Below are 23,399 nucleotides of genomic sequence, written 5' to 3' on the forward strand. Positions count from 1 at the left end.
GTTATGACAAAAAATATATTATTCTTATGTGGAAAATATCGGAACATACAGTATATCCTTTTTCTATTGCCACAGATTTGCAGGATTTTCTGCATTTATTGGAATTAAAAAACAAAACAAATTTACAATGCATGAAACATAATCAGTATATGGCATAAAGTGCATATAACTAAATGAAAATCTCTCAATGACAGGAGTAAGACACAAATACAATATAGAAAAACAACTCCACGGGAAAAAACATTGACATTGCAGCTGAATAATAAAGAAAGATATGAACATGGCCATGGGTCTTAAAACTATGTGGGTTTCATGCATCATGGTTCTAACTTGATTGTGGCAAAATGCAAACAGTGTTTCATCAAAGACATCAGCATTTTTCCTTGAAATGACTCTATCATCTAAATATTTATTTATTAAATCCACACCAGGTCATTTCTGAAATCTTTTTTACACATGGTTTTTTACTTCATTTGCCCCCCCCAAAAAAAAAAATGAAATTGATATTACTGCTATCATCTTGAAAATATAAATTGCTGACAGTTGCCTTTACTTTATTTTCAAAAGACATTAATCTGTACATGAATAATCAGGAAAGACAGAAGCAAACAATATAAACTCTGAATCCAGCTCTTTTGTGGTTGCTGAAAATGAAATAGGTAACATTTGATCCAACCCCTACATCTATTGAAGGTATGATTCATAGTCGAATTGAAAACGAAGGAAATTTCTATGACTCACCCTACTTTCCAGTCTTTGAGTCCAATGGTCTCCAAGATTTTGACGCATCCTCTCTTATCTGTGGCCAGCTTCGGACTCAAAGCAAGTACCTTGTACCTAAAAAAGAACCAATAAATAGTCAGGATAATAGGTGTAACTCTACAATCATTAAAAAAGGATCACTTAATTTACTTTTGTAATGTTGTTGCATTTTCGACCTTGATTCTGTTTTTCAATTCATATGTCGTATAAAAGTGAAAATCTGCCGACATCAATTTACTTCTTGCACGAGCAGAATTTAGTGGAATAGGAATGTGAAAGTTAGTTTCTTTTTAATGTTTGACTTCCCAATCCTAGTAAACAGATATACAGTATAACGTATATGAAATATGATACAATAAATTTTGATAGCAAAAGAAAGAAAGAAAAAAAGAAAGAGAGTAAAATATACAAGAGAAGTAATCATGCAAAGGAAAAGATCAAATGCGTAGAGGTGCAAGCAAGAAGGTAATGAAAGATAAATTTGCTGAATGAAAATAATCTCAGGCATGCAATCAGAAAGAGAACTTGGTAGAAAGTCTTTATAGTGTGGAAACTATTACAGCACTCTGTTTGTTTTAGGTTTAGTACAGATACAGTGAAACCCGTGTATAAAGACCACTCTAAGGAGATACATGTAAAATAAAATAAAATAAATAAAATCTTTACAGTGTATATGCCCAAATATTTATGAATAGGCCCCTCTGATAAATGATCAAGTTGAAAACAATACTTAAGGTAACAAGAATAAGGTCTTCCTAAACTGGTAATTCATAATACAGATGTGGCTTTATACCTTTTTTTATTTCTCCCATTACTATCCCAAGATAAACTAGGTGTAACATTTTTTTTCTTCAATTTATACCTCTTGACGAAATCAACAAACTGTGGTCTGATAGCATAGCCTAGACGTCTGATCTTAGTTGTCTCCAGCATTCCAGTATATCTCAGCTATAGTAGTCAAGACAATATAAGAAAAAATATCAACACTTTAGAAGTCTAATCTTTGCATAATGATTAGCATAATCCTGTCAAAAATATGAAACAAATGTGGAATGTTTTATTTTTTCTCATCATAATGTGAAACAAGATTTGGTTCCTCCCTGAACATGTGGGAATGCCACTGCTGCAAACTATCATGATTAAATGAAGATGCATCCTCCTTATAACATTTGCAACAATTGAAATATTCTATATTTTATATAATAAAATACAAAGAAAATATTGAGTATGTGACATCAGTGACTCTACCATTTGCATATTAACAGTTTTGTGCATATAACTGTTTTGTGAAAATAAGAAACATTTTTAACTGTCATTTCTGTCTTATTTCAAATCTGATTTCGATCAAATGTAAGTGCTATATGCTTGTTTGATTCTTCTCTATTTATTCAAATCCACTCTTTATTAGGGTTGACTTTCCCTTTGGCCTTAAGGGCTTGACTAACCTGAGCAGTGATATATTTATCATCAAAGTTTCTTGCCGACTTGGAAGTGTTTGGTTTGACGCATCTAACGAAGTGAGGATTGGACATGTTAAGAAGCTCCATCAAAATAGCCAGAGATGTCTGCAGACAGGGGTCACAAAGAAGGGCAAAGACATAACTTCTTCAACAAAGTATACAGACAGATGTATTTATAACATACTCTGATAGTGTCGATATGATGATTTGTGACAGGAAAACTTTGCACTTTTAATCAACTGTCACTCTAATGAGGTAAATGTATATGGTGATGAAAATATATCAACAAACACTGTGACAGGTGTCTTTAGTAGTGTATTTTCTAAATCTACATATTGTTTTTAAATAGAATCAGACAGATTTACATAACTACCATTCATTAATATGAGACCCTCCGGTACGTTTTGTTTTTAAAATATCCAGATTTTGCTTGGACCCATTCTCTTCTCAACAATACAACATCAGCTACATGTATAAACGACCAATGAAATAAGGGTCAAAAGAGAAGCTGGGTTTTGATCCATAATAATTTTAATGAATAAAATTTGACGAAATGGGAACATACATGTATATACAAATATCATGTCATACTGTTGATGTATCAATCAAATGCAGATATACCTTAAACTGTGCTCCAACCGTGATCTTCTTCACTGTAGCCTTAGGGGCTCCTCTCTGGAATACAAAACAAATCAAATGAAATAGGATTTCATTTGGTATCATCAAATATGGGTACAACAAGAATATAATGAACTATACAATGATGATAATAATACTATGATACATTTATATAGCACTTAATACAATGTCTCTAAGTGCTGCATTCTATTTCCAACCCCCTAAACCTGATGGAATGATCCATATAATAATTATTATTACCTTTTTTAGAGACTTTCTTGACCTCTTCTTGCTCATTCTGTTCTGTAGAGCTAGGGTTCCTGTTCTGGTGATTGTGCCTGCATGTATGAATGAGTACAACATATTCTTCAAAATAATGAACTGTTGAGGCCAAAATTCTACATACACCCATGGAATTCAGTTATATTTGTTCGCTTGCCAAACATCATACAATTTACTATATCTTAAAAAATATAAATACTACCATGACAAATTTTGTATTCAAATGAAAGAGCATATTTCACATGATTGGGATGCTGTTGGGATGAAAGTATATTTCAGGTGGGATTTTCTTTGAAGAATATTCATGCCAAATGTATTCTATTGTTTATTATATTTTCAAACATTGTTTCATAGAAAAATATAAACTTCAAATATGATTCATATTACATTTTCTATCATGAAATGTCACCACTGAACAAAAAAAGTGTAATCTGAAATGTTTGTGTTGAGAAGTAACTAGCACAGATATGAATTTTTTTTGGTCAAGTTTTTATCATTAGTTTTTCTAAAATTTGAAGATTTGGGGGGAAATGACACCTAAATATTTTTAAGCTCCTGGGCCCGTATTCCATAAACGAGATAAGCATGCTTAAGTCAAAAATCTAAGCAGTTTGTCTTATTTTCTGTCTATAACAAAATTCTTAGCCAAAACGCGTATTCCATAAATAATTGGCTAAGAATTTTGTCTTAGAATTTGGCTAAGAGTTTTTGAGCGACTAAGACAGATATAGGATGAATGGCTAAGTAACTTTTCTTAAAACTGCAGAGTCTGTATCTCATAAATACAACATGGCTAAGAATTTTGCCCTAACTTTATGACAGTTGTGAGTTGTCTTAATTGTTTTAGTTTTAAGGCAATTTCGGCCCACGCCTTTTCTTTATCTTCAAACGTGATCCGTGAATTGAGCTTGGGTCTCAATCTCTTCCCCCTCTCTTATTTCTGCTATCAGCCTAATTTTCTCTCCTTCAGTGATATTGGCTTTTCTTTTTTCTTAGCCTCCATCTTGATATTCGTTATGATGCGATTTTTGCTTTAACACATAAAACGCATAGAATTTTTACCGCGGAGCAGCTGTTACGTTCACAACAAAAGTGGCGTGACGTCACATTTTCTCATGACGTCATAGAATTTGAGACTTTGGCTTAGCCATATCGTCTAACTTGAGAAAAATGTCTTAAAGTTTATAGAATATCGTAAGGGAAGATTTCTTAGACAAGCAAAATGCTAAGACAAATTTTTCAAACTTAGGCAAAAAGCTTATCTCGTTTATGGAATACGGGCCCTGTTGACAAAGCAATATTATGAAGGGGCATGAAATACTCATTTGTTTGATATCAGATTCGACATGATAGCACAAATATTTTATAAGATAAAGTAAATTCTATGTTCGGCAATTGTCAACTTTTCTTTGAATTACCTGGGTGTATGTAAACTTCTGGCCTCAAGTGTATATATGTCGCATTCAAGAAATGGAGCATTCATATTGATATACATGTACCACACTACCAATCATCTATTCTCAAAAAGAGAAAAGGGGATTAAACTGAGTTTTAAATACCCCATCGATAAAAAGAATAATAAATAAGACAAAAAAGACAAGAAAAACAGGAAAAGTGAGAATGAAAAATAAAATGACAAAGAGGAGAAGAGAAGAAGATAAAGTAGGAGAAAAAGAAGGGGAGGGGAAAAAGAAGGGGAGGGGAAAAAGAAGAGGAAAAAGCGGAAGAGGAAGAGGAAGGACCAGGAGGAGAAGAAGGAGAAAGAAGAGAAGAAGAAGAAGAAGGAGGAAGAATAAGGAAGAGAATATTATTTCTTGAAGTGAAGTAAAGGGGGGGGGGCAATTACATGTCCTCATAGCTTCCTCAAATTTTCATCAAATTGTAAGTTTTGTATGATTTTGTATTTTTGTTTTGAAGAGAATATTGGCGGATGCCAATGATGTTCCAATAAATTCAATTCAATTCATGTCTTTGTGTTTTTGCTTTTCTTCTTGTCGGAAGGAGGGTGGTGGTGTAATATGTGATTCCCCTTCCACTCTTTCTGTTTGGAAATTTCGACAGTTTCATGTTCATGATCACATAAGAAAAACATAAGAAATACATATGCTTGATTTTCAAACCAAAAACACCATCAAGAGGTATTATAATTCAACCTTAAAAAACTTTATATTCAAAGACGAAAAATTCGAAGAAGAAAAGGACTTTTGAAGAAGAACAAGAAGAAGAACAACAAGATGAATTCAAAGAAGGATAAGAATAATTTGAAGAAGAAAAAGAACAAGAAGAATTTGAAGAAAAAGAATTTGAAGAAGAAGAATACAAAGAGGAAAAAGAAGAAGAAGGACAAGAAGAAGAAGAAGAAGATGATGATGATGATGAAGAAGAAGAAGAAATATTCAAAAAAGAAGAATTTGAAGAAGAAGAGTTTAAGGAAGAAGAAGAATTCGAAAAAGACGATGAATATTACGAAGAAGAAGAAATCAAAGTCAAAGAAGAAGAATTCAAAGTCAAAGAAGAAGAGGAATTTGAAGTCAAAGAAGAAGAAAAAGAAGCTGAGGGAGACGAAGAAGAAAAACAACAACAAGCAGACGAATAAGGGGGGAGCAATAATATGTCTTTTCTTTTTTTTCTGGAGGAATAGTGTAATTTCCAAACCAAAGACACCATTGAGAGGTATTATAAATCAAACTTCAAAAAGGAATATGCTGACTTCAAAATAATGACCCGACCCCCCCCCCCCCCCCGGAACATACACATGTAATCTGGATCTAATGAGAATACTCTCAAGTGATAAGAAAATATAAAAATAAACAAAGGATAAGGATTGATGCAAGTGGGTCACAGATGTCATACCTTTCTCAACAAGTAAAAAGAAATCAATCAATTTTGTTTGTATAATCCCATCAAAACATTTTTATATGATGTAGATGTTAAGATGTGGAGTGCGTACATGCAGGTATTAATTGATAATGAATGATTGATTTATACAGTTATGAATTAACACATACATACATGTACATGTATGTATCAACGCAAGCAAATAACACAACAGCTGTTGTTGCAGTGAATCAAAAATAATCAACGGTTTCCTCGATCGACTATCTACAGTTAGCTGGTAATTTTCATAGCTTTGTTTTCCTTTTTCATGATTTTATCAATAAATCTTACACCTTAATCATGTAACTACATGTAGGCATGTTTTCCTTTCATTTTTCAGATTGAACACTGAATTATTTATGTGAATTTGCCTCTAAACTACCTGGGAAACTATACTTCCCACAGACAAATTGAATGAAACAATATAACCTCCCATCATGAAGAAATATCACAAAATTATTTTCACTTATCTTAAACACGATCTCTACAGATTCTGAGGGAATCTTTTTTTCTTTAATAAATTGATTTAATTTTTTTTTTCAAATTGATATAATATTGAGTTAATACAAAAGAAATTACCTTCTTAGTTGTTTTTGTAAGTAATTGTACATGTATATTCATGCAATTGCTTCAGTTGTATAGTCTCAATAATCCCTGCTGCAAATGACGTATCTAATAAATACACGTTTTATTTACTTATTGAATATCTAGAAATAATGTTTAATCAACTGACAATGCAAAGTCAAATAAACAAATTTTATCACTTGAAGAAAAAAATTCAAGGCCGATTTCACTAAAATTGATTAAAGGGATGGTCCGGGCTGAAAGTATGTATAACTTAATAAATAGTGTAGAATTCACTGAGCAAAATGCCGAAAATTTCATCAAAATCGGATAAAAATAACAAAGTTATTGAATTTTAAAGTTTAGCAATATTTTGTGAAAACAGTCGTCAAGAATATTCATTAGGTGGGCTGATGATGTCACATCTCCACTTTTTCTTTTGTATTTTATTATATGAAATTAGGTTTATTCAAATTTTTTCCTCCAAGAACTAGAAAATTGGATTGGCAACTGATTTAGTGCATTAGGTATTTATTGCTGCAACTTATTTCATTATAAGGGAGACATATTATTCACACAAGTATGAAATAATGAAAAAAAATTGATTTTATGTAATAACATAAGAAAACAGAAAGTGGAGATGTGACATCATCAGCCCACCTTATGAATATTCATGACGACTGTTTTCACAAAATATTGTTAAACTTTAAACTTCAATAACTTTATTATTTGTTATCTGATTTTGATGAAATTTTCGGCATTTTGCTCAGTGAATTCTACTCTATGTATTAAGACATAAATATTTTCAGCCGGACCATCCCTTTAAATTAGTTAAAAATAACTTAGAATGGGATCATTCATCTGTGAAAATTACTACAGTATGTCTTGAAATCAAACTACCAGAGTCTGAATTCAGACTACTGCCAGCTGGAACTGGAACCCCTGGTACATTTATATTACAATTTGAAATCAATATTGATCAAATATATGCTCTCAAATATTTGTATCACCTTGTCAAAGACTGGAGCAAGGAATGTGGGTTATCAGTTTAATAGGTAATCAAACAATAATGTTATGCCTGTCTGACAGAAAGAAGAAGTTACATGATTTGTAAGAACCTGAAACCCACCTCGGAACACACGCGCAAGAAGGTCATTACTGCTGTTCTGCAACATGGTGGTAACTGCGTTTGGAAGAGTATCCCTATTCTTGTCCAGGAAGCCAGTTGCATCATAGGAAACCTACAAAAAAGAAAGAGTGCACGTTCTTCAATTCAGCATTAAAAAATGAGTATCTTTTTAAAAAAGTAGAGTATTACTAATTACAAGGATTACATGTATTTTTATAGAGTACTGATCATTCTGTCCGCAACTTGATCTTTCAATTTTTCATACCATGATGTTATTGTATATAAGAAAGAGAGGCTGTTTAAGACTGTACAATTTTGTGATATTTTGTGATATTTTGAGAAAACCTCTCTTTGTATTTCAGAAATAAGTAGGTGGATGTCATCTAATTATCTCCAGCTGAATAATAGCAAAACTGAATTCATAGCTCTCTGTTCTTCTGCCCGCCATCTGCAATCAATATCACATATTCAGCTTAATGTTAATGGTCAATGCATCCCCATCTCCACTAAAACTACTGTTCTTGGAGTATGCATTGATAACATGTTCACACTGTCTGCTCAAGTAAATCAGGTTGTCCGTAATTGTAATTATCATCTCAGCAATTTGTGGAGGATTCGTAGATTCATTGATCTTAAGACATGTCACCATGCTGTGCGAGCACTTATTCTTTCTCGGTTAGATTACTGTAATAGTTTATATATTGTTTTGTCAGCTAGAGATAGAAGAAAACTTGAGGTTATTCAGAATCGTGCCGCTCGATTAATTTTTGGCTTTGGATCCCGAACTCACACTACACCCCTACTTAAGGAACTCCACTGGCTACCTCTATTCCAACGTATTCAGTTTAAAGTCTGTTTATATGTATACAAAACTCTAAATCATCTAGCACCTGAATATCTTAATAATACCATCAAATTATACACACCCTCTCGTAATCTTCGTTCAATCACTGACACATGCAGACTTTGCATTCCCTTGTCAAAACTCTCCTCTGCCGAAAAACGGTTTGCTGTAGCAGCTGCCAAGACTTGGAATACTATCCCTCTTTCAATAAGAAATGCTTCCAGTGTTCTTGGCTTCAAATCTTCCCTTAAGACATACCTTTTTCCTCAATAATTAATTTCCCTTTTTATGTTGAATATTGTAGTAATTATTGCAAATGTTGAATTGTTATTCCTACATTGTACGCGCTATGGTACGTTTTGTTTTTAGCGCCTCTAAATACCCATTATTATTATTATTATTATTATATTTGGCAGTCCAGTTCAAAAATATATTTTTAACAATGAGATTTTTAAAAATCTGATTTGGGGTAACTGGAACACTAAAGTGAAACAGCGATATTGTATAAAGTCATCAGATATGGGCAATATGATATTTTAAAGGGCAACATTTTTTAATTTCTCTGAAACATTACCAGTATTTACCTACAGTTGTGTATAATTAATAATTCAAGCCTATAACATTTTACTTATTTGTGTTGTCAATGTTATTTAAGTAATTGTGGCAATGTGTTACAGTACTTCCATGTATACTCCTTCATGCATTCACAGTTGGGACAAAGATGAAAAAAAAATCACCCTCATTTTGATTTTCTTTATTAAATTATTAATTTACATGTATGTAACACTCTAACACATTTATATATTAATCTGTTTTGAAATCGCAACAGCTATGTATGTATACCTCTTGACAGTTTGATGTATTCAGAAATCTTAAAGGACAAGTCCACCCCAAGAAAAAGTTGATTTGAATAAAAAGAGAAAAATCCAACAAGCATAACACTGAAAACTTCATCAAAATCGGATGTAAAATAAGAAAGTTATGACATTTTAACAAGTTTCGCTTAATTTCACAAAACAGTTATATGCACATCCTGGTCAGTACGCAAATGGAGAGACTGATGACGTCACCCACTCAATATTTCTTTTGTATTTTATTATACGAAATATTACATTTTCTAATTTCCCCTCATTGTCAAGTGAAACAACGAATAATTTCTCCCTGAACATGTGGAATTAGCATTGTTCAATACAATATGGCTCAGTCAAGTTGGTCCTTATTGTCAAATCAGTAAAAAATGAAATATTGTATAATTCAAACAATAAAAAACAAAAGAAATAGTGAGTGATGGACATCATCAACCAACTCATCTACATGTCACTGATTGTGCATATCACTATTTTGTGAAAAATAAGGGAAACTTTAAAATGCCATAACTTTCTTATTCTACATCCGATTTGGATGAAATTTTCAGCGTCCTGCTAGTTTGATTTTTCTCTATTTATTCAAATCAACATTTTTCCGGGGTGGACTTGACCTTTAAGGGAATGGATGGATAGTATGACCTTTAGAATTATGGAAATAAAAATACACTAATTATTTCAAACTAGCATAGAGAATTAAAAAACAAAGTCAAGAGAGAAAATGGCTAAACAGAAATACACAAATGCTTACTAAAGATGAGGAGTCTGATGATAGAAGAAAGCAGAAAGACCATCACCACTTTCAACAAAGCTTCAGAATGAGAAATTGGAAAAAGATGTAAGTAGTGATTCCATGATATGATATTAATCATTACATTCCACATACTAAGAATCTTGCTACAGGATTGGTCAGAAGCTAATCATGTGATAAAGGGTAGTTTCCCCATCTTTCATCACTCGCAGTGACAGAAGTTTTGCATTTCGCTGGTCACTTCAGCCCATAGGGTCATAACGCGTTATAAAGCAGTCCAAGTACGCGCGAAATGAAGAGGTCATTGCCCCCTCAATTTTTTGTTCCATCATTCTCAATAATTTTCCATCACATGCAGTGATGATCGAGCAAGATCTAGATGCACACGCAATGTACATATGCGCTAGCAGTAAATCTTTGTGCAGAATAAACGTGCTTTGCCCCTCGATTGTTCTGTTGTGATGGTAAAATTCCTTTGTGAGGTCACAATTATCATTCTGGAGCAAGAACTAGATGTTTGCACACAGTTGACATACAGACTAGCCATAAAAGAAGCATCGTCTCAACATATTTTTTCTTAGGAAACCTTGAATTTTTAAAATCAAACTTCCTTCTTGTAGAGACGTATGAATTTCATTTTGATTTTTTTGAAGTGGTTCTCGATGCGGAATATAAAGCATTTAATCACCTCTTGATTTCCGGTGACGAGGCAAACTATCACCTTCTTGGCAAGCTGGATGTACTTGCCTCAAAAGTGATAGTTTGTCCATCACCTTCACCAACACTGATTATTTGCTTACCATATGATTTACATAATTCAAAGACATATAGAGTTTGGACTTTCATAATTTGTTCTATCTTGTATTATAAAATGAAATCATGAAATTGAAAGAGAGATAGACATATAGGCACACATAATTACAGAAAACAGTTAATGATAACATGAAGTGCAATAAATGGATGGCTATTATTCTAAATAAGACATTAGGAAATAAAATTGTAGATGAACAGGAAGCCTCATACTAGTTCATGAATTTGACGAAAAGAGTATGAGTATAATTTATCGAGACAAGTACAAAACACATAGAGAAATATATTTACGTCAACAGCAAGCAAAACTATTATATTTGTGTAACATTTGGCTACCCATAATTAGGCTAGCGATATGAGCAATGCGAAAGACAGACTGTAACCTTACCCGTCCAGCATAGTGATCCACACTGAATGTATTACTGGTTGAGATCTTTGCTTTGATGTAATGATGATTACGAGCAAAGTGCTTGTTCATTTTCTCAACTAGACTGTGGTCATTACCCTGTGGGGGGGGGGGGATAAGAAAATACAATTACAATACAAAATAAATCATTACTGTCATTGAAAATCTATAGGGCCACTAAGGCATTATACAATGAACGATTTAAATAACATTCCATAGCTGTATATTCAGTGGTACATATTGGATAAAATCACATAATACTATGTACATATAATTATATAGCCTATGTATACCTACGTGTTGCCTTCTACATACCAGTTTTCTATAATAATATGCCCCAATTGCTCCGCATTTTATAAAATTTACCAAAATATGTTCAGAGAGAGCAAAGAAACAGGAAGAAATCTCCATCTCATGAGGACGTTTGTTACATTTATAGCAAATTGAAATTCCAAGATCATTTTAAACTGCTATTGACTAATACATGTACATTAGAATCATCATTTAGTTAATCTGTCACTCGGTTTAATACCAACTAGGGGAACTAATCATTTCACGTAATGATCAAATTGTCTCAATAACACTATTGAGATTTCCCCCATTGTCTAATGAGCATTTGATTTAGTCTAAGTTAGACTAAGAGGCGATAGACCAAACATTAAATAGACATAATTGATATACCGTAACTTAGTCAAAAAACAATATGTGGCAAGGTAAATCCCAAATCAAAATATCTGTGATTAACAAATTAGAGAGGTTACCTTAGGAAAGAGGGTTTCCTCATCTACGAGCGCCAAGATACCAATTGGTTTGGTCAAGAATAGACCCTGCAAAATAATATCAAGTTAATTTATGGTATTAATGCATCTTAGTCAAAAATGCTGAATCATGTATGTGTTAACATGTACATGAGGCCCTTCAACGTACGTAAACAATGTAAAAATCACTAATAATACTAATCACTCACATGTACACAGAAAATTATACATTTAGATGTATAAGCATTTGCATCTCATTTATAATTATACATGTATTTTGAAATTTCTATCAAAATATATACAATAGTAATAACTACCTTAATGCTATACACTTCATGATAATTATGTTAAACTAAATTCAGAATGCTTATAAGAACTATACAATATTCATTGTGTTCAATCCACAGAAATCACGATAACCTGTAGATAGCATATAATTATGTTACATACTAATTTACATGCTGTATGATCTTATGCACGCTATTTAATAAGTGAACACTCACTATGAAATCATTCTCAAGGTGTACAAAGCTTGTTAATATGTTTTTTAACCAGGTTATCCAACAGACAAGCGAAAATAGGTAATAAGCTGAGTTTCAGTGGCAAGTCTTGAGCACCACTTTGAGTGGATATCTGCAATGTGTAAAAAATAAAATAATAATTCTTGCCATTACTGGCATAATGTTAATTCAATTAGGCCAACATTGTTACTTACAAGGAGTGGTTCGTTGTTGACAAAAGGAATGTTGGACCAATCAATGCCTTCTCTCTGGTACTCATCTTGTTCTAACAAGAAAATATGCTGCAATGGAAATGAACATTCAAAGTTATTGGCTACCCAGCTAAGATCTTGCAATTTGTCAGCCAAGAAAAATAGTCATTTATTCAAAATAGTTTGAAAAGAGCGTATCATAAAGCTTTAAAATCATCATAACTTGTAAAAAATCTATAGGCATCAGTAACCCATATATGATAAATAACCCATATAAGATTACATACTGAAGAACACCTGGGACACCAGTATATGTGAATAATTACAAGAAAAAAATAGTACATACTGTGCAAGAAACCCTTGGAGTTAGTAGTCTGTCTTTAAAATCTCCTTTTTCATTTCTTTCTTAATTTCATGACTTCTTTGTATTTTACGACTTACACTAGGAAGAATAACATATTATTACTGTAAGTTTAATACAAGACAATTTTCTTTTTTTTAATTAAAAAACCCAAGATATATATTTAAGCTTCCATTTGGTGGGGTTCCACCAATATAAATACTATCAAAAGGAGAAATAAAGACGAACTTCACAATCCCATCAATGTTTATATAACTTTAGAACATATTGATAAGGAACATTGATTTTACAACTGCTCGAACCCATACAACTTCGAATGTGATATACTTCTACCAATATTGGAACAGTGTGCAATGCTCACGATGGTCTCAATAAACAGAACTTAGATCTGATTTTGCTGGTTACGATGCATAAGGAATTCAATATTTATTGATTTCATTTTAAGTTGCTTTTTACAAACATACTACATAAATATATAGAACAGAGATTGTGATTGGTTTTTGCTCACCAAGCAAATTTAATATCTTCAATGTCATGAAGGTGTTGAAATGGTTGTTCAATTTTTGTTACTGTGTCTTATATTCATTTAAAGAATTAATATACATGTAGGAATCAAACATACAAATCAACTGTACAATAATGTTATGTGCCAAAGCTTGATTGATAACTACATGTATTTTCCTCAATTTCCAATTGTGGAAAATAAATAAATTCAATCGAACAGAATCCGACAAAATGGTCATAAGATATGTACACATGAAATATCATGTGCCCAATATACAAATGAGTAACTCAGTAACATAAGCAAAATTAATAAGCCATTATGTAGATTAGATTTCTCCCATGTATAATTTTTACACATGTTCATGAGTTAAAATTAAAAATGAATATTTATCAACAGGACAGAGAAAATAATGAATTTACACTATGTTCATTACTGACTTAAAAAAAAAAGACAGGTACCATGTTGATCATATGGATTTAGAATGAGATAATATGGCCATGAATACAGTACAAAAATAATCAAAACAAAATTGGTAAAAGCCACAGAAGGTTGGGATCCGATTGTGATTATGATTCAAAATGTGAAAAATTGATGGAAGATTTGTAATAACTATTGTACAAATGAATCCATGCATGCATGGTTATAAGGGCAAAAGATAATAGGTATTGTTAAGGTTACTGGGACAAACTCCTAATATTACTGCCACTTTGCCTACTCATACTTCTATTTATATTTAGGGGCAGATCCAAGCTTTAAAAGTGAATTTCGGCACAAAAAGGAAGTAAAACAAAACTAGCACATCAATGATGTGGAGCTCATCCAGCATCTCGCAACGGAATTTAAAACAATTTTAATTTCAGCCCAGTTGACACTGTAGCGAATTATATTGGTGACATAAATTGAGGGCATAAAATTGAAATTGATGAAGAAATGACATAGAAGCATTTTTTGTGATCTATGAATAAATTTCATATAAAATAGCATACGTTTCTAGTCAAAATTTCTAAACTATGCATAGAACCTTGGTGAACCTCATGAAGCTCTCAGATGGAACAAAAATAATCAAAATCAATCAACAAATAAATAAGTATTTTTTGTGAGTTTTGAAAATATATAAATAAATTAGCATATTTGATGAGTTTCCAATTCTGTGTTACAATTTTGGATCACCACCTAGAGCTATCATATAAAACAAACAAAATTGAAATTGATCAACAAATGAAGGAGAAAAAAACATTTTTTTGTGATTTCTGAATAAATTTTGGATAAAATTGGAATAAATAATTTTCTAGACAAAATTTCAAAATTTTGTGTACAAGTTTGGTGAACCTCATGCAGCTCTACCAGATGGAAGAAAAAAAAAATCAAAATCGGTCAACAAATAAAGAAGACGAGGCATTTTCTGTGATTTATGAATAAATTTTGCATAAATTAGCATAAATAATTTTCTACTGAAAATTTCAAAATTCTGTGTAGAAGTTTGGTGAACCTCTTGAAGTTCTACCAGAAGAAAAAAAAATCAAAATCAGTCAACAATTAAAGAAGAAGGAGCATTTTATGTGAGTTTTTAAAAATACATGTATGCATAAATTAGCATAAAAAATTTTCTAGTCAAAAGTTCAAAATTCTGTGTTGAAATTTGGTGAACCTCATGAAGTACTACCAGAAGGAAGCCAAAAAATCAAAATTGGTCAACAAATAACGAAGGAGAAGCAATTTTTATGAATTTTGAAAAATGCGCATAAATAAGCATATTTAATGATTTTCAAAATTCTGTGTAGAAGTTTTGAATTCCCCACCTAATGCTATAATATAAAGCAAACAGAATTGAAATCAGACTTGAAATGACAAAGAAGAAGCATTTTGAAATTCGGTCAACAAATAAAGAAGAGGCATTTTCTGTGATTTATGAATTTTGCATAAATTATCATAAATAATCTTCTATTCCAAATTTCTAAATTCTGTGTAGAAGTTTGGTGAACCTCACGAAGCTCTACCAGATGGAAGAAAGAAACTCAAAATCGGTCAACAAATAAAGAAGAAGCATTTTACGTGAATTTTCAATAATATGCATAAATTAATTTTGCATAAATTAGCATAAAAATTGTTCTAGTCAAAATTCTGTGTAGAAGTTTGGTGAACCTCATGAAACTCTACCAGATGGAAGCAAAAAATTCAAAATCGGTCAACAAATGAAGAAGCATTTTTGTGAATTTTGAAAAATGCGCATAAATAAGTATATTTATTGAGTTTCAAAATTCTGTGTAGAAGTTTTAAATCCCCCCACCTAGTGCTATCATAATAAAGCAAACAGAAATGAAATCGGACTTGAAATGACGAAGAAGAAGCATTTTGAAATTGTGGACGGACGACAGATGAGACGCCACGCCACGGCATAAGCTCATCTAGCCCTTCGGGCCGGATGAGCTAAAAACTCATCAGAATTTCTTAAAAGAAAAAATAAATTTGTTATTGCTTCAAACAGAGGGACATAGCTCACTCATTAGGCATTGCACATTTTGGGCCACAAAAGGAAGGAGGCTTAAGCCCCCTGGATCCACAAAGAAAGTGATGATGTTTGTGTTGATGATGATGTTGATGATGTCAATGATTTTAGTGAGTTTGTTATGATGTCAATGATGATTTTGATGAAGATGTTGCTGGTAATGACAATGTCGATGATGTTTGCAATTTTCAGCAGATGTGTAGTAATTAACGCAATGGATGAGCCTGCACCTATGAATGTTTTTAACAGAAATATGGCAGATTTGGCTAAAAAAAGTTCATTAAAAAAGTGTGACCTTATTTCACAGAGTTATGCATAGTTTTTGGAAAAGAAGTTAAACAATAAAGGTAACATATTAATATCAGATTAATGTAAAAAAAATGTTAATATCACACTTTATTTACATGTATTTTAAAGACATCTGCTTGGGATTTGCTGATGCTTATAAAGACATTTGGATTTTCTACTATTTAAACATATGCAAAAGGGGACAAAATTTGCTGATTCATCGACAATTGATATTTTCACAAAAACGTAATTATAAGGAAAGTTACACCAAAGGGTAATTTAGGTTGCCTTTTCTGTTGTTAATATCAGATTTTCAAGATATAATTTTACACTTTATGATATATGACCGTGTGCAAAATTTGATAATGCATGAATTGTGACCATACCATAATACATGAATTTCATACCTGATTGAAGAAGTATTGGAGTTGTTCATTGGCTAGGTTGATACAAGCTTGCTCAAAGCTGTTTGTCTGCAGATGTTCAAACCCAAAAATGTCCAGAATACCTTCAAAAAATAAAATTCATCAATTTCAATCTGAATCAAAATCATTAAACCTACCAGAATTGTATGACAATTTTTTTTCACATTAATCATCCTTCACAAAAATCTCACCCATATTGAATCTAACCATAAAGTCTTACTAATATTTTGTGTATGTTTCAAATCATGTTAGTTTTTTTCAATTGCAACGCTGTGTATTTCAATATAAGCTTTTTTTATTCTCTATTCATACAGTCTTTTTGTACTCATAATATTGTAATTGGAGATACAAACTTGCACATGTTTACCAACCTTTTTTCTGTATCCCTAAACATACTTATATATTCAACTAGTTCTGATAACTACAAACAACAAGTGGAATGCCTCTGGCGGTCTCACCTGCATCACGCGATTCAATATAGCAGCAGTGCTGACTTTGAAAACTACTATAAAATAATTATTCACAAAAAACTAAAAATTGTCAGTGATACTTGATTACCCCTATATCCACACTTTATACACTATATCTATAAACTTTGAAAGTTACACTGCATGACAGCAATCTAATAACTATACCTCTAAAATGGCCAAAGTTCAATGACCTTAAAAGACCTTTGACTTTGGTCATGTGACCTGAAACTCGCATGAGATGTTCAGTGATACTTGACGACTCTTATGTCCAAGTTTTATGAACTCGACCAATATACTTACAGAGTTATGATGGTAATTCAACGAATACCCCCAACATGGCCAATGTCCATTGACCTTTGACCTTGGTCATGTGACCTGAAACTCGCAAAAGATGTTCAGTGATATTTGGTTACTCTTACATGTATGTCCACGTTTTATGAACTAGACCAATACACTTACAGAAATATGATGGTAATTCAACAAATACCCCCAACATGGCCATAGTTCACTGACCTTACATGACCTTTGACCTTGATCATGTGACCTGAAACTTGCACAGGATGTTCAGTGATACTTGATTACTCTTATGTCTAAGTTTCATGAGTCAGATCCATAAACTTTCATAGTTATGATGGTAATTCAACAAATACCCCCATTATGGCCAAAGTTCATTAACCTTTGACGTTGATCATGTGACCTGAAATGTGCACAGGATGTTCAGTGATACTTGATTACTCTTATGTCCAAGTTTTATTAACTAGACCAATATACTTTCAAAGTTATGATGGTAATTCAACAGATACCCCCAATTTGGCCAAAGTAGATTGACCCTAAATGACCTTTGACCTTGGTCATGTGACATGAAACTCACGCAGGATGTTCAGTAATACTTGATTAACCTTGTGTCCAAGTTTCATGAACTAGGTCTATATATTTTCTAAGTTATGATGACATTTCAAAAACTTAACCTTAGGTTAAGATTTTGATGTTGATTCCCCCAACATGGTCTAAGTTCATTGACCCTAAATGACATTTGACCTTGGTCATGTGACATGAAACTCAAGCAGAATGTTCAGTAATACTTGATTAACCTTATGGCCAAGTTTCATGAACTAGGTCTATATACTTTCTAAGTTATGCTGTCATTTCAAATACTTAACCTTCGGTTAAGATTTGGTGTTGACGCCGCCGCCGCCGTCGGAAAAGCGGCGCCTATAGTCTCACTCTGCTATGCAGGTGAGACAAAAACTATATACAAAATCAAATTACCAATCTCGGTAGCCTGGCTTGGATCAAGTTGTTCTTCTGGGGCAAGAAGCTGGTTGATCTTGTTCACAATCCAACTGAAGAGACGCCCATAGAGAGCCTTTGTCATTGCATCTCTAGCATCTACATGTAATAGCAATAAGAATACCGGTATATATAGTCATAGATATCCTGATGGAAAAAAATTGCTGTGATTATCTGTTATAATTTAGAGGCTTCATTATAATCCATGGATGAGGAAAGAGATGGCAAGCAGCTTTTCACCCGTATGGTAGTTCACCATCCCCTTGGCATATAACTTTTCCTAGCCTACCTCAAATGATTGGATAACACTCAATTCAATTCCAACTGAGACCAAGACCAAGCAGGTCTTTGCGTTCATCCACTTCTGGCTTCCTTGTTATTCCAAAAGTTTTTAAAACTTGGGGGGGGGGAGATCATTTGCTTTTGCATGCCCCACTTTGTGAAATAGCCTTCCTGAAGACATAAAAAATGTCCCTCTGTCGAAACTTTCAAAAATCTTCTAAAAACTTTTTTATTTAACTCTTAGCTCTTTATGCGCCTTGAGCACTCTACAGAGTGGATTTGGCGCTTTATACATGTAAGTCACATTAGTATTATTATTATTATGAAGATTTAATTTTGTACCATTGGGGACTTGGGTAATCACTGGAATAACCCTGTGGTTAAAGGTATTGTTTAACTTTGTGAGCAGCCGATTTAAAAAATTCTCAAACCAAGATGAAACATGTGTACAAGTGCATGTATTAGAACTAATAAACCCTGAAAACAACCATTATTGAGAATGAAAAGCTAAAACTACAAGGCAAACCCTCGATTTTGTAAATAGGCGTCTTATAGACGCTTAAATAGTACACATAAGTGTATGGGATGAAATTAAGATGGTGTTTTCGGTCACCTTATATTTCAATTTTTGAAGCACTAAATAATTATTTTCGAACGCAATTTTTTCTGGGCTTCATTTTTGTAACATATCACAGACACAGGTGACAAGTGTGACCTTCTAGCTCAGATTTTTTAAAAGTCAAACCAATGTTAACCAATCACTTTAAGATAGACAGCTGATAGACCATTCACTGATTGATTTTTAATACGCCTGATAGGATAGTCACCTATCAAGCCAAGAATACTAATCAAACCCAGTTTCAAGAAATAACTTAATCCCTTTTAACTTATGTTTTGCTCCTATCTAATATGGCAAAATAAGATGATGGTATTCAGACAGTAAACAATTATAAACATCAAATTTTCTTTTATAATTATCACTTCTCAAAATTAACCAGAAACAGTTTTTTTTTAACTATACAGTAATTCACGATAATTACGTCATTCAATTTTTTTATGAAATGGTGAAACTAACCTTGTGCTTGTGACTTGGTATAGTTCCTCTGAAATCTCTCTCCATGTGCTACACTGGTTGTATATGTCAAGTTTGACATCAAATCTTCCTTTGCAATCCCGAGAAGATCCTTTAAAAGAAAACGATGTAACAAATCCCTAAAAATATCATCCCCTATTAAAAAAGGACATCAAATCTTCATTTTGGAAACCCACAAAGATCCTGCACAAAGAAAATATGTTTTAAAAAAAGAACTAGGGATCTGTAAAGTCTGTTCATGTTATCCAATAAAGATGCCCCATAAACGGTATTATAAGAATACAATAAAGTTCTAGGCTACAGGATTATGTAGGGCTGAAAATAAACAAGGAGACAAATTTGTCTACTGCTTTCCCATAAGGAGAAATGAAAAAGAGAAAGACGAAGGAGAGGAACCAAAAACCATAAGGAACCATAAGAAAATGTTGACATTGCTTCCTGCCCTCTCCTGTTTTCGTCTTTCTTCTTTTTCTCATCCTTTTTCTACTTCTTTTCTTTATATGTTCATCCTTTTCTTGTTTTTCTGCTTCTTTTTCTTTTCTTTCTTTTATTCATATATCCAGGGCGCGACAAACCCGCTTGCCCGGGGCAAGTGAAAATGACGTGCGGGCAAGCACTTCTCAAAGTCAATTGCCCGATCGGGCAAGTGGTTGTTTTGGAAATGAAATAATTAAATATCAGTAGACCCTCTAAATTTCCATATCCTTTGGATAATCAAAACTATCTCTCATATCATGTCAAACCAGTAAAAAAAACCAGTGGAACCTGATGTAAAATCAGTGCCAATTACCAATGAATTATCGCCAGGTACATGTACCTCGTTCGAAAAACCGTGCCATCGCATCTTACGTTCTATATCTGCAATGACTGCGCATGTGCTACTATCTTGTGCAGTTTGCCGATGCAAACCAAAAAAAAAAACCACCAAAAGTGGCTAAAATTTCACATTTTGAAAAAATCCATGAAATGGCCATCTAGTTTTCCATATTACCTTGAAATTGTTTTGATTTAGTTGGAAACTACCGAAAAAATGAAGAATATTAAGCTCTTTCTTGACTCTGATTTATGATGATGTTACATTCGGTAAATGTTTTTTATTATTGTGGTCCCACATGTAGACTTTCATGGTGTTGCCCAAGTGTAAAACGATCAAAACGATCAAACGATCAACGATGATTTTCTGTTCATGTTGCAACACCATGAAAAAAAAACCATGAAAGTCTACATGTGGGACTACGCATTGGAGTCTCGCATGTAGATAAAAAAAATATTGACCGAGTGCAACATCATAAAATGATGAAGAAAAGACAAGAGAGATGTGAATTTTCTTAATTTTCTTGATGGTTTCCAACTAATTTTTAAAAAAAATTCAAGGAAATATGGTAAACAGATAACCCTTTCGTGGATTTAAAGATGCAAAATATGAAATTTTAGCAACTTTTGGTGAAGGTTTTTTTTTTACCTTAAAAGCCCATAAAAAAGCGATTTTTTTTTTCAAAATAAACGTAAAGACTCAGGCCTACGTTGCTGAAAATATCCTTTTAAATGTGTGTTCTTTTATACTGTACATGATTCTTAATTGTTGTTATTTTGTATGACCTTTAAAAATAAGAGTAGTGCCGTCATAATGAAAAAAAATTATTAAACAAATTGGGCAAGCAGTTTTTTCTATCGAGCGAGCAAATTTTTTCATCACTTGCCCAACAAGGCAAGTGACAAATTTTTGTTTGTAGAGGCCTGATATATCATTCAATTACCCCAACTTTCTGAGCAGCTTCAGGATTTGTGATGTACGCTGCATCCTCTTCGTTAGCCTCTATCTTCAGTTGTCCAAGAGCGAGCACACTGGCTAGAATATGAAACATATCTTCTTTCTCCTGTATAAACAATATGTTTAAACAAATTGAAAATCTCTTGGGAACATACACTTATTTAATGCAAGTGACATTCTTGGTTGGAACTAGGTGGCGTAGTATGGCTGGTTTATAATACTATCTCTACACACTTCTATTTAAAGGGCATAGTCCCTTAATTTAACTTCCATGTATCTTATTTCAGATAAGCATTAGGTACATAAACATGATGAAATAGAGAAAGATTCTCTTTTTTATCATCTGATATTTTTGATACTACATGTAAGAATGCTAATGGACAAAAATCAAACAAACAGAATGAAAGCAAAAATACAAATTAATAATGAACAAGAGTGTCGCCAAGGCGTGCACATAATACACCCGCCTGTAACACGGAAAATGGAGTTATTGGTTAAGCAAGAAAAGTGGCGACTTCACCTTTGACCTTCTGACCTCAAAATCAATAGAATTCCTGGGATCTATCATCTATGCTAGTATCATATACACCAAATTATATGAGCCTCGATTAAGTTAAACGAAAATTATCATGTTAACAAGGACGTCACTATGATCTTGACCTTGGACCTTCTGACCTCAAAATCAATAGGCTTCCTGGAATCCATGCTAGTATCATATACACCAAATTATATGAGCCTAGGTTAAGTTAAACTGAAGTTATCGCATTTACAAGGAAAAGTTAACGGATAGACAGATGGACAGACGGACGCCGAGCGTGATACCATAATACATCCCGTAGGAGTAGGACGGGAGTATAAAAATGAATTACTGAATTAAAAAGAACAAATGAGTGATGCAAAAATTAATTAATTAATATTAATATTAAGAAAGGGGCGCATTTAGAAGTTAATTGAATTCACAATTAAACTATCATTTTTTAATTCAAGACAGTAACACTAACAATATAATAATATCAGCCATTTTTGTTGCATAGCCGAGACAAATTGAAGTGAAAAAAAAACATAGCTCTATATGGAAACTTGAACAAACAGTGAGTTTGTCGAGTTTTACAATAATTATTCTGACCTCCTCCAAGAAGCCTACGAGATCCATGGCATTTATGAGCTCATCAAAGTATTTTTTCAGTCCTGCTGGGTTGTTTTTAAGACATGATGGCCCGTTTCTGAGATACCTGTAAACCAAAATGATAACATGCAAGTAATGGAACCATACACCATGACCTCCTGCTATAATTTTCCTTACAGAACACAGGGTAGGTGTGGTTTAATTGAATTGTAATTTGCCTTCAAATATAATGTACATTTTAAATGCAGTTTTTATATTCATGCATTTATTTTCATCTCTATTGCTCTACTGCACCAAGACTCAATATTGAGAATTTTTTGGAAACATAGCTAATTCAGAATTAGGCAGTACTTGAACACTATTAAAAAATAGCCATTATACATGTAGAACTGAATGGAAATGAAAAGAAATATCATTTTAATATAATTATTATGAAATGAATTTTA

The 23,399-nt window shown here is 32.7% G+C and overlaps 1 protein-coding gene across 3 annotated transcripts in view; it reads right to left on the bottom strand.

Annotated features, from left to right (window-relative positions):
* The window catches only part of LOC129260723 (myosin-IIIb-like), a 72,562-nt gene that overhangs the window by 20,774 nt on the left and 28,389 nt on the right, over positions 1-23,399 (bottom strand). For all 3 annotated transcript variants that reach the window (XM_064114458.1, XM_064114457.1, XM_064114456.1), the window contains exons 7-20: positions 22,954-23,059; positions 21,814-21,933; positions 20,039-20,147; positions 18,661-18,780; positions 16,904-17,004; positions 12,840-12,926; positions 12,128-12,193; positions 11,349-11,465; positions 7,693-7,804; positions 3,102-3,178; positions 2,844-2,897; positions 2,208-2,327; positions 1,625-1,710; positions 742-837 (exon numbers count right to left, since the gene is read on the bottom strand). In XM_064114458.1, coding sequence (XP_063970528.1) covers positions 742-837; positions 1,625-1,710; positions 2,208-2,327; positions 2,844-2,897; positions 3,102-3,178; positions 7,693-7,804; positions 11,349-11,465; positions 12,128-12,193; positions 12,840-12,926; positions 16,904-17,004; positions 18,661-18,780; positions 20,039-20,147; positions 21,814-21,933; positions 22,954-23,059 — 1,371 coding nt within the window. The remainder of the gene's footprint in view (positions 1-741; positions 838-1,624; positions 1,711-2,207; positions 2,328-2,843; positions 2,898-3,101; positions 3,179-7,692; positions 7,805-11,348; positions 11,466-12,127; positions 12,194-12,839; positions 12,927-16,903; positions 17,005-18,660; positions 18,781-20,038; positions 20,148-21,813; positions 21,934-22,953; positions 23,060-23,399) is intronic.

This window comes from Lytechinus pictus, unplaced genomic scaffold (assembly GCF_037042905.1).
Source record: "Lytechinus pictus isolate F3 Inbred unplaced genomic scaffold, Lp3.0 scaffold_19, whole genome shotgun sequence".
Lineage (NCBI taxonomy): Eukaryota > Metazoa > Echinodermata > Echinoidea > Temnopleuroida > Toxopneustidae > Lytechinus > Lytechinus pictus.